At 41.4% G+C, this 12667-nt stretch overlaps 1 protein-coding gene across 3 annotated transcripts in view; it reads left to right on the forward strand.

Moving 5' to 3' along the window:
• Positions 1-12667, forward strand: part of STN1 (STN1 subunit of CST complex) — a 34567-nt gene that overhangs the window by 4241 nt on the left and 17659 nt on the right. For all 3 annotated transcript variants that reach the window (XM_048505927.1, XM_048505926.1, XM_048505929.1), the window contains exons 2-4: positions 2752-2937; positions 8473-8568; positions 12395-12466. In XM_048505927.1, coding sequence (XP_048361884.1) covers positions 2805-2937; positions 8473-8568; positions 12395-12466 — 301 coding nt within the window. In that variant the 5' untranslated portion in view covers positions 2752-2804. The remainder of the gene's footprint in view (positions 1-2751; positions 2938-8472; positions 8569-12394; positions 12467-12667) is intronic.

The raw sequence follows: 12667 nt of genomic DNA on the forward strand, positions 1-12667 counted from the left end.
ATTCTGCCACTTTCTATATTATTAGTTGCCCTGTCACAATCTCACAATTGATTATTCAGTTTCTTCTTTAATTGAGCCAAGGGCATGGGACAAAAGACCATGGTGCAAGAATTGAACCAGCATCCTAGGTTTCATTTCTGGCCTTTCCAATTTAAAAAAGCTCAGGGAATGGGTGTTAGGAAAGATCTTTCTTGACCTGAGACCCTGAAGTGCTGTCAGTCAAAGTTGACAATACTAGGTTCAATTATCATGATTTGAAATTATTCCCTGTGTCTTAAAGAGCAAGGAAGGCAGTTTTCTATAGATGCTCCCATTTTGGATGCACACCTTAATCTGGTGAGGGGGTTTGTGTTTGTCAGTGAAACTAGGAGCAATATGCAATATGTTTTGTATAACAGAAGAAACTAATTTTGAAGTTTCTTCCTCATTCAATATCCTACCGGGTTTCCTGTTCATGTAACATGCCATGGATCAGCTCCGCTATTCTGCGTACTGTGGATGAAGGATCAACTGAATAACTAGGACAGCTGAAACAACACAACATATACCTAAATGTCTTGGTCCATGTTTATTTTACACACACACACACACATATATAAATATGTATATAATTATACAGATAAAACAGACCAACCACACTTCTTGAGATTATTTACTGATTTCTAAGTCAGTACTGAAATCTTAATGCAGATCTGAACACTTGAGATGAATTTCTTGCAAATTAAATATATTAAAAATAGCCTTCCTAATTAGTCACTAGACCATAGTTCCTGTTTGTGTGCATTTTCTTTTTTATTAAATCTGACTAAGGCCAGTTGGTCCACACATTTCATGTGGTACTGCTGAGAAAAGGAAAATAAAAATTCTCTAGCTTAGGAATCCCCGAAGTGGGTGGTACTGCCCCCATGGGGGTGATAGTAATATCAAAGGGGCAGTGAGGAATTTGTGGGCAGTAGGGTGGCAACAGAGAATTTGGGGGCAGTTGGGGGTTCAGAGCAGGGATTCCTGTGTTAGCTGGTAGGGAAAAGGTCGTCTTGTCCTTCCATACTGGTGACTGGTGAGTTTTAAAGGAAAAGCAGCAGCATTCACCTCATTTTGTAGCCCAGGGTGGGGAAGGAGCCAAGGCAAAGAGCCCTGTTGCTGCTGCTTTGCAAGGCAAGATTTTTTTTTTGCAACAGCATTTTCCTCACTGTGTAGCTGGGGAGGGGGAAGCCAAAGTCAAGAGCCCAGAGATGTATCGGGGAGGGGGATGATGCCCAGGGGCAACAACTGCTCCAGGCGCTCCCCCCCCCCCCATGGCCTACTTGAACTGGGGGGGGCAGCAGCAGCCGGCAGGTCAGGGCAAGTTGCAGGCCCGCAGGCTGCTGCCACCCCCCCCCTCAATTTCCATTGGTGGTGGTCCTGCTGCCTCATCTTCAGAGGCAGCAGGACCGGTACCAATGGAGGTTGAGTCAGTGGAGGTGATAGCAACCCACGGGCCCACAGCTTGCTACAACCCACCGCTGCTGGCTGCTGCTGCCACCCCTGCTTAACCTCCATCGGTGCCGGCTCTACTGCCTCGTCTTTGGCCTCTTGTGGGGTCAGGCCAAGGTGCGCCTGGCAGGCCCACAGAAGGCTTCAGTTTGTGGGGACCATTTTGCGACCCCATGTGACCAGATAGATGGCATCCAGGGACATGGATTACCCCATGTCTCTCTGGCATGTACTCTCTCACAAGAGCCCTATCATTGCTGCTTTGCAAGGCAAGAATTTTTTTTTTAAAAAAAGGAAAATCAGCAGCAGTCCCCTCGCTGTGTAGCCCGGGGGCGGGGGGGGGGGAGCCAAGGCAAACAGCCTGCTTGCTGCTGCTTTGCAAGGGAAAAAGCACCAGCACTCCCCTTTCTGTATAGCCCTGGTAGTGGAAGAAGCCAAAGCAAACAGCTCTGTCACTGCTGCTTTGCAATGCAAGATTTTTTTAAAGGAAAAGCAGCAGCACTCTCCTTTCTGTGTAGCCGGGAGTGGTGGGGGTGGGAAGTCAAGGCAAAGAGTCAGCAAAGGCAGGACAACTGGTAGTGTTAACCAAAGCAGATATCCAGGACTGGAAAGCAAAGAATTCAGACAGGTCAAAGCATGCATTGCACCCCACTCTCCACTAATTAACAGCTGCTATTTTCCTTGCTGATGGGTTTTTACTTCTAGTAGCAATTAGAAATGCAGTGTCACCTGCAACATTGCCTTAGGAGTTTCTCAAAATTAGTTTAACCTCCAGCGTGCTTTGCATTTTTTGCACAAACTTCCTGTGAGCCACTGAGAAGCCAGAATAGTTTGTGCTAGTTTTCTTTTCTAAGATAAAAGATCTGCACCAGCTACTTTTCAGCAAATGAAAGTGAAGTCTATTTTTATCAATTACTTGGTGCGGGATGGGACAGAAGATGAAATTTATATTGCTCCTAGTTTATATATTTTTTTCCCTTGAGAAAGTTCACCAAAGGTTCCCAAATGACAGGTTGCATAAATTGGTAGAATGTGCAACCATGGATATAGTAACAGTGATAATTAAATATAATCTTGACAAATTTGTGAAGCATTGGGAACCATAGTGAAAGTCTAATTTGATTGGACTTCCTTTTATCATACTTCTCTGGAATAGTTCATTATCTTGTAGTTCAGAACAGCAGTAGCTTTGTGTTGCTTTTGTAAGTCGTAATACTGCTGTTAGTCTGGAAACTATAATGTTTGAGGATCTTAAATTATTCATTATTTATTTTTCAGCCTTGCAGTCTGCTCTGTTCTGCTTGTTGATCCATGACTGGGGTTGTTTCTGAATGTTCGCCATATCCATGGAAGTGGAAGAAGAAGTACCTTCATTGTTATGGGGCTTGGACCCTGTCTTCTCAGCCTTTACAAGAATGTACATTAAAGATATACAAGAAATGAAAGAGTCTAAGCAGGTGCCAGGTGAGTGGTGAGACTTCCTGCCACTATAGCACAGTAAGGCAAGTCTTCTAGTTAAAAGCAATGACAATGTTATGGACCACATTGCAATCTGACACCAGTTGTCATCTCTTCTCTCCTTTGCTTTTCTTTGACAGAATTTCAGAGGGGATGGTAAGATAGGCAGAAGTGAATGAGAAGGGCCTTCTCACTGGTATGCCAGAGTAGTTTGCCTTCCTTGGAGGATCTGAAGCACATACCTGAGCAGGAGTCCAGTTTTTGCTGGCATTGTCTGATCTTACTCAATTTTTAAAATCACCTAATCGAGCAAGAAGTGGGAAGGAAAACAAAATCTTGGACCACACTATCCAGAGGAAAGTCCTTTCTGTCATTTATGTGCTTGAATCCTTTTGTTCTCATCCGATTTCATGTAGACTGAAGCCAGTGGGGAGGAAGAGAAATGCTAGTGCCTAGCTTAACCAGAAGATTGTTAGAAGTGTTCCTTTAAACTTGCTCCTGGAAGGGGGGGGGGGTACCCATCAGTGCAAGCAGCCATCAATAAGGACTATATAATGTCAGAGCATGGTTTTTCCAGTGAACTGATCCCCGTTGAAGGTCACACATAGAATTTGATATGTCCTGGTACTACATGGCCAATATGCTAAAATCAATTAAGAATGAAGGCAATGGCCTTGCTGGGAATGGGCAGTCAATTTTATACTGTTTTCACTCTCCCACCCCAAATTGTTAGAGGAGATGCTTTTTCGGAGCTGACAAAAGCTTTCAGAAATAGCACCTTCTCTTTTCAGTTCTGCTGTAGTTAAAATTGCTTTCAAGGAACCAAGCAGATAATGTCTTTTGGGACAAATATAGCTAATGTGTACGTGACCTGATGGTCTATGCCTTTTAACTTTTAAGGTCTTCTTGGCAAGGTTCATCATCCACTTGGTGATCAATATGTACATTTCCTGCTAAAAGCACTATATGCATTACAGTTTTGATAACCTTTGTTGCCTTATTTCCAAATTTCTTTGTTTCCAAATTTTCCCCATGCATCTATGTTCCATGCGTGTTGTGCTTAGAAAACCAAGGAATGTAATGGATTACATATAGGTACTGTTCTAAGAAATGATACAAGAATCACACATTTGGAATTCTCACATGATATGGAGAGCCTTGTTGGAAAAGTATATGCAACTACAACGCATGAGGGTCATATAGCAAACACTGCTAAAAATAGGATGCAGTTTGAGGAAGCTGCGCAGAGCAGCACACACAGAGATATAACAGCCATATGCTGTATGTACACAGATACTGAGTGTTTACTATTGTAGTTTTGTGCTCTGTCAGCCACCTATGCTGTAATATCACCTGTAACATAGCTGAGTCCTCACCAGTCAGACTGGGGAGCTCTGAAAGCTCAGGGAGATGGAGGCAGCTGCAGGAATTTTCCTGGGATAAGGAACAGACAGCAGCTGTGCTGCCTGCTGTGCCTTAGCAAATCATTTATTCCTTATTTATATCTCTCTTCCTCAAGGGTTCTGAAGTGCCATGCATTGTTTACCTCCTCATCCATTTTATTCTCACAACAACCCTGTGAGGTCAGTTAGACTGGGAATGATTGGCCTGAGGCAAACCAGCTTCATGGCAGACTGGGTGTTTGAAGCTGGGTCTTCTAGATCTTAGCCCAGCACTATAAAACCATTCCCCATGCCTGCTCTGCTTCAGCACATTTTGAGACCAAGCTTTGAGAAGAAGAGTTTTCTACTATTGGGAGAAATGGGACTTTGCCCTCAGGGAGTACAGAATCATGACTCAATTGGTCATCCTCCCTACCTCCAGTTTTTGTCCATTTTTATCAATTTTAAGGTGGTATAGTTATAGTGGCTTAAGCAATATGGCATCATAGAATTCCAGTGCAGGAATTTGGAGATCCAAAACCATAGCTGCCTTAGACAGTTGTAGCTTACAATTAAAATGTTGTAAAGGTTTTAGGTTTAGTCTTATTTTCGTCTGGCTGGCATAACTCAAGGCTAAAACTGCAGCTTTACTTTTCAAATATATTGTTTATTTTTTGTCTTTTTTCTTAGAAGACATGTAAGAACAAACTCTTATTTTACGTGTCCAATAATACTAATAAAAATGATACTGAATATTCCCACTTAAGTTTTGTCCTTCAACTCTTGCATAAGCTTTCTTGACCTCTGAAAGAATAAACTGTGGGATTACTGGAACTGGAATTCAGTTTCTTATCCCTCAACTCCTGACATTTCAGCTTTTTACTACAAGAAATGTAGCAGTTGTTGCAAGAAATCAAAACATCTTCCCTCAAGCAAACATTTTTATTTCTGAGATGTGGCATTTTCCTCTTGCTCAAACCCCAGAGAAAATGTTTCAGAGAAAATTTCATTGGTACTGCACCCATGGGCAACGTTACCTTAAGAATCTCATCCTTTTCCTTACTGAAGCAAAACATGAACTACAAGGAAATGAAAGTGACCAGGAAATGTCACTGGGACTTGCCAAGTAAATACCCCAGTTTTTATAAATAAAGGTAAAAGAAATATATTTGTGATAGGACATACTGAAGTAGGGACATGAATTACTGTAAATTAACATGAAATTATATATAATGTTAAGCCCACTAATTCTTCCTAATTTCCTGCATAGCAAGAAAAGGAATGCCTGAGTACAAAGTTAAACTGTTTGGTTGCTGGGTGTTACCCTACACCACACCTCTTTTTTACTAGTTGTTGGAAATGGTATGCTCTGTTTGGTTTCCTGTTGTGTTCTAGCCAGTATTGCCCATGTGTCGTTAATGGCACTGAGACTGCCTTTTTGGTTGTTACTCTTCAGAACCTTGTAACTTGAAACATAAAGGAATAGCTTGCAAATCTTAAACTGCATGAGGCTGAAAAGAAATAATGGTCAGAAGTTAATTCCAGTTCTAGACAGAACAGCCTTTGTCTGACACAGTTGCCCTAAAATGAACATACGTAGGGAATGGCTAGGAGGAAAACTGAAAAAAAAATAGAGCGTAGGTGAAGAAAAGTGCAGGGAACTACATCTTTCTGTCAAACAGCAGTGAAGTTTCTGCCACCACATAGCCCCCCTGTGCATTGTTCTGAAATATCTGCATTGTGTTGCTTCTCATTAATTAATTTGATATTTATATTCCATGTTTCTCCTCAGTGGGGACTAAGTGAGGCTTCTGACATTGTTCTCCCCTCCTTCATTTCATCTTCTCCACCCTGTGAGACAGCTTTGGCTCAGAAGGAGACTTACTGGCTCAAGGTCGCCTAATGAACCTTCATGGCAGCATGGAGACTCAAACCTGACTCTCCTAAATCTGATACCCTGACCATCATACCATGCTGAAATGGCTGACATGGGGACTAACACACATTGAGAGCTCTTTCATACATCGTGCAAACATCTACCATTGAGAAAGCCTTAAGATACAGCTGTGGTGGCATCCATTTTATGTGCACTGATGCTAAGACACATTAATATCAAGCAATGCAAACCTGCATCTTAATACTTGATACAAATGCAAGAATGCAAACCTGCACCTTAATGCTTGATACAAAAGTGAAAAGTTTGTGTCTCTAAACACATTCTGCAATCAGAAAAAAAATATTCAGTTCAGCATGATACACTTTCTTGTGCAGATGTAGACCACTGGAGAATTTAACTTTGACTTATAATCTTGTACTTCCTTGGATATGATATGGAATGGTCTGTCAATTTCTCCATAAATGTTGAGATTACATATAGGGAAGCACTTTTATTACAACTTACTTGTCATGTTAGAATATCTACATGTGTCAGATTCCCCGTTCAGACAATAATTCACTTGATTGGTTCAAGGCTTTTATTGAAGACATGTCAGGAACATAGAAAGAGTTCTGGCGAAAAGCACTCCAGACTCTTGATAATATGAGTGTAAGATTCCCATCCCCACATGAGAAGCAAACAGTTTTCATTGTCCGGCCTGGAGTCTCTTCCCAGCCACAGAACTCCAAGGCCACAGTCAGAAGTGATAACACTGCACCTGCAAAAGCGAAAGTGAATTTCCCCCCAAAGGTCCCATCATGACAACATGCTTTTAAGGGCTCATTCTGTGCTATGGGTGGATCAAGATTATATCTATCTATTTATTTATTATTTAGATTTTTATAACCCCCTATCTCCGAGGGGCTCCAGGTGGTGTACAATACCGTGTGGGTATTCATTCGGGAGCAAACTATACAATTAAACAACAGCAACTCACAGAGGCTCCATCCGTGTGGGTATTCGTTAAAATGTACTACATTTCATTAAAAACAGAGGTTAATACCATAGTAGAAGGTGTCCGATAAACCCGTTTTCTTAAAACCCTCCCCAAGGGAATGGCCGGACTCCTCCATAGGAGGGTAACCTAGATGTAACAGAGCAGGGGTGCCATACTCAGCTGCTGGTTGCTCCAAAGGCCCGGTGGAACAACTCAGTCTTACAGACCCTGCGGAATTCACCAAGATCCCGCAGGGCCTGGACAGCTGGAGGAAGAGTGTTCCACCAGGCCGGGGCCAGGGCCATAAAGGCCCTGGCCCATGTGGAGGCCAGCCACATCATTGAGGGGCCGGGGACCACCAGTCAGCTTTGCAGAGGCAGTCTAGGCAGTCAGCTTTGCAGAGAGATAGTGTGGTATAGTGGTTAAGGTGACAGAATAAGACCTAGGCAACCCACTCTGCCATGGAAACTTGCTAGGTGACCTTGGGCCAGCCACATACTCATAGCCATTACCCTGGCAAGTATTTGGATGGGAATACCAGGGTCATGATGCAGAAGCAGGCAATGGCAAACCACCTCCAAACATCTCCCGCCTTCAAACCCTACAAGGTTGCCAGTAAGTTAGCTGGGATCAGTTTTGCTAGTCAAGTAAGGTGGCCTGTGCTCTGTCAGAAGTAGCCTATCAGAAGTGAATGGGATTGATGCTAGTACAAAATGTAGAGGCTGAGGATGAAAAATGTGCACTTGGAACTTGATGCATGAACTTTTTCACAGGATGTCAGCCTGAGAAAGAAAGAGATTTCCTGCCTGTAAATTACCCTAATCAAGGGAAGAAGGTTGTTGAACAGGCTTTATAAATCTCAATTACTTTCTGTCAAGGGTGGGACTGAGAATGGGTGAATAGTTTAGTGCAGAATTCCCACATGTTCTAAACCACTAAATCATATTGTATAGATAAATGCAAGCACAGATCTGTCTTAATGTTGTGTCTGATTGTTACTTAAAGAGTATGTAAATGTTGGACACTTCATATAGTAACATAATACAGTGAAATAAATATTCATAGGTCTACATCCTGCTGGCTTAATTTAAAGGAAATGGATGGGAGGTAGGTCAATACAGTACCTTGATCAAGAGTTGAAATCAGTGCCCATGAATCTTTTTATTTGATCTAAGCATGAAAAAAATTGTGGTACTGAGTTGTGGAAATTAACAGTGGCTGACTAAAACTAAGAGGTATCATTATTAAAAATCTAGATCTTTTTACTTTCCTTCTTCCCTTCTTAGGTATATTCTTTTATAATAGGCATCCAATTCGGCAAGTGGATGTTCTTGGAACTGTGGTTCTAAGCAAAGAACGAGATGCTTTTCATACTTATGGAGGTAAGGCATTCTGTTTCTCACTGTCATCTTTCTGTCTTCAAAGAAATGTTCTGTTGAGGGCAGTGGTCCTTGGTAGTCTTTTAGGGAATTATATGGTGAAACTTCATTTAAGTACAGTCCAGACATTTAAGTGAATGCAAGTGCACATTTCCAAATATCTAGGGACATTCTTGAAATGCTTAGAATGTTTCATTGTTAGATATGCTGTTATATAGCTATATTGATATGACTTTACCTCAGGAATGACTTCAGAATTAATCACAAGAAGCCTGAAATAATACCATAAGAGCAATCCTAAACTGACCTACTCGGATGCAAGTCCCATTGTTATTTAAAAGGATTCACTCCTGAGGAAGTATTAGGATTGTCAGTTATATTCCCTTCACATATGTGGATAATCCATCCAGATGCTAATCATGAGTGACAAAAAGCTTTCCTCCCTGTCCATTTGTTACCATTCCTTCGTCCTCAACCCCTTGTAGTGACAGTTAAGACTTTCATCTTCTTTTACAAGCATGCAATAAACAATAGGAGCCTGGGACTCGCCATCTCAGTTTTTCTAAGACTCCACAGGTCCTAGCTAAGACTACAGGTCCAATCCCACCAGCTTTTCCACTAGCACAGAGAAGGAGGCATACCCTGATGATCCTCCCCTAAGAGAGTTTGAAATCTCAGAACCTGCATGAATAAATAGCCACAAAAATTGGAAATGCTGTGAAGCGGTTACCTGGGCAAGATCTTCCTTCCTTCCTCTTACGCAATTGTCAGAACTGGTAGAATTCATCCCCATGTATTTAAAAGGAATTTATGAAGGAACCGGCAACTTGGGCCATCTGACTACATTTTCTGAGCAGAACAAATCTCCCCCATCCGCCTATTTGGATATAAGTTTTAAAGAGCATTTTAAAAAGGCTTATTGTGGGGGAGTGGGGGCTGCTGAACGACTCTAGCTGCAGCATTATGATATAAGAAAAGGCTGCTGTTAGGGAGGAAGAGCGTGCAATAATCTTAGATGTAAATCTCACTTCTGCCTAAAAATGAGGACATTCTTTTTTCTACCTAGTAAGCTACTGAAACACTGTATTCCAGTACAGTTTTTCATGTGTCAGTTAATCCCATAGTTGCTTCTGCTAGGAGGGTTGGAATTTTCACTGCCCTATAGCAAATGGGAAGCAGTCAGATGTAGCAGCTGTCCCTTGGTTCTAGTTCACATATTATAAAACCCTCCTGTCTCCCACAGGTCCTATTGATCAATTGTGCACTTGGTGTTGTGTGCTTGGAACTTAATTCCTAAGTGTGTGTGTGACTGTGTATGAAGGTGGATGATTTGGACTGGACAGTACCTTGTAGGGAGAAGAACTTCAATCTTCTCAGCACCTAACATGAAGTGCATTAGTGTAGTTTACTCAGCTGGGCAAATAGCAACTCACTGGAACTATTTTCAGTAAGAAACAGTGGCATTGGGTGAACTTGAGTCTCCTCCAAATCTCACACCTCCAAGTTCATATCTGATCCACGGGATCATAGGTGACCATGTGAGGCACAAGAGGTCTTTACAATGTATGAGTTGGCTTTCTGGTGACATGCTGAGTGATAGCAGTTGAGGGTTTCAGCTCTCTACTGTCCCAGGGTATGAGAGGATTTGGGCATGAATGTCCAAGTTGCTTTGAGTTTTGGTATCATTGCCTTATAAAGTAGTTTGTTTAGGAGCAATTTGGCCTCTGCTGTGCATTCTAAACAGCGTCTGGGCAGCCTCTCCTTCACCACTCGATGGCAAAGTCTAGATGGTTGAGATGGTTTTCTGATATACCAATGGTAAGCACCAAATCAACTGTGCTAATGGCAGCTTTGAACCTTCCCTCTTGCAAACATTATAGCTGTGAGTTGCCTTGCAGTTATGTCATATTCCTTATTACAGAGACTTGTTTCCTTCATATGAAAAATAAGTAATGTCACATAAGCTAACTGTGCGGTATTCCAAAGTGAACTCTGCAAAAGGGCTCCACTCTGTTCTCTGCTTAATGCTGCCTTCCTACTTCCCATTGATTGCATCTATTTCCTTTTTCTCCCACATTTTCAGACTGTTCCCAGTGTACTTTTCAAGATTTTGCCAGGCTGCCCCTCCCTGTCCTTCCTTCAGCTGCAGTCCGGCTGACTCAGTTAAATAAATTGTAACTTCTATTTGCAGCTTGAAAAAGAGGCTTTGCTAGCTGGGGAGTGAATCAGAAAGGATTGCATCAGCTGCCTTAGGAACCTTAGAAATGATCCATCTTTTGGTGTGGAAAGAAATATTAAAAAGGGAGGGAGATGTATAGGTGTTTTACTTCTGTGCTAATAGCTGGTGGGGGTTTTGTGTTTATACCAATGCTTTTCAAAATTGGCTGCATGTTGTGGGCGTTTAATAATGGAAGTGGAAACATAAACTTATTTTTAATTTGTTTGTTTAAAACATTAATATTTTACCTTTTATCCTAAAACAGATTATCCAGGTCAAATAACAGTAAATTTAAAAACAAGAGGAGGGGATCCTAGGTCAGTGAAAGAGTTTTGTATGCTGAAATCCCCAGGTTACATCTCTAGCATTTTCAATCAAAAGGTTTTGGATAGCAGGTACTGTGAAAGACCTTTCTCTGCCTGGGATCCTAGAGAGCTGTAGCCAGAGAGCAAACAAAGGGTCAACAAGGAATCTTTACATGTTCTGTTTGAAATGTCTCTGTTTTCAAGATAAAGAGCACAAACATCATATTAAAAACTGTAAAAGCAGCCTGTTAAAAGCCACATTCAACTCTGTAAAAACTCATTGTCTTCTGTAATAACTTACAAATGCTAGCTTAGACCAGTGGCCCTTCTAGCTTACTGTCTGGTTGCTGAAAAGGGTTAGAAACTGATCCAAGGGACAGAAAAACTACTAAGTGTCACAAATCACTAATGCCACAAATCACCTAAATGAAACAGAGGTGGCTGAATAGAAATTATAGGACTAGCTCATGAATATTAGTTTCAAGTATTTCCAAGTTGACAACCTTGTATTGGGTATTCCTTAAAAAATAGCTTTGAGGCCTTCCCTGCCCTCATTCACCTATTCTTTGCAACCCAAGTTCAAGTTGTAGTGGATAATGGAAGTTGTCCTTTCCCTGTTCCACAGCTTATATCTCTTTCAACTTGTGTTATTTCACAGGATGTGAAAAACATTTGCTGCTTTACAAAAGAGTTTGTATAAAGAGATGATGTTTTTTCAGATAACAGAATAGAGAGGATGAGAACAACTATAATTTGGAATTAAAAATCTGCTTGTTGCAGTGATTTGGTTTGCTTTAGCAATATTGACACATGAACAACAGAACACTTTTCTCTTGCCATATTGAAACTGTCCTGCAAATCTCTACAACCCAAGCATGTAAAAATTATATTTCCTTCTTTTCTTTCTCTGAAACAACACACTGTAGCCCCCAACAGTCTCTTCAAATGCTAGATGTTCTCTTTCCTTCAATCCATCGTCACCAGACAGGGCTGTAAGAGGAGGAATTTAGAGGGCGAGTATATGTGGCCTGCTTTGATGTCTGGAATTGGCCAGGCAGATTCAGTCTATTGATCTGTTGCAGTGGCAAGTAGTATTTGCTCAAAAAGGAAGCCTGACAGAGAATGCTGGTGAAATACTGGATAATGGTTTGCTTCCTTTTATATACCCCCTCAACCCCCAAGACAGCCATTACTGGCAGAAATCTTTGCAACTGCAAACTGGTAAAAAGAAAGGTTTGAATTCTGAACCTTTACCTTTGAGAATGGTAAAACCAACATACTGTCAAATGTTGCTATTGTCTTCTAGTGGATGATGGCACAGGAATTATAAGCTGCATCTGCTGGAAAAATCCTGTGACTGAACAGAAGTCTTTGTCAGGTAACATACAAATCAGTTGCTGCTTAATTTTGACTGTTTTTACTGTATTATTAACCCCTGCTTTCCCTCTGCTTCAGATTTCCAATTATTTCCTAGTACCTAAATCAGGAAGAATCATTTTGAGATGTTTATCTCATTGTTGACATTGATACTGGCTTAGCTTTGTGAATACTGATAAAAACACAGTTCTAAGTTCCCTTT

Source organism: Sphaerodactylus townsendi, linkage group LG08 (genome assembly GCF_021028975.2).
Source record: "Sphaerodactylus townsendi isolate TG3544 linkage group LG08, MPM_Stown_v2.3, whole genome shotgun sequence".
NCBI lineage: Eukaryota > Metazoa > Chordata > Lepidosauria > Squamata > Sphaerodactylidae > Sphaerodactylus > Sphaerodactylus townsendi.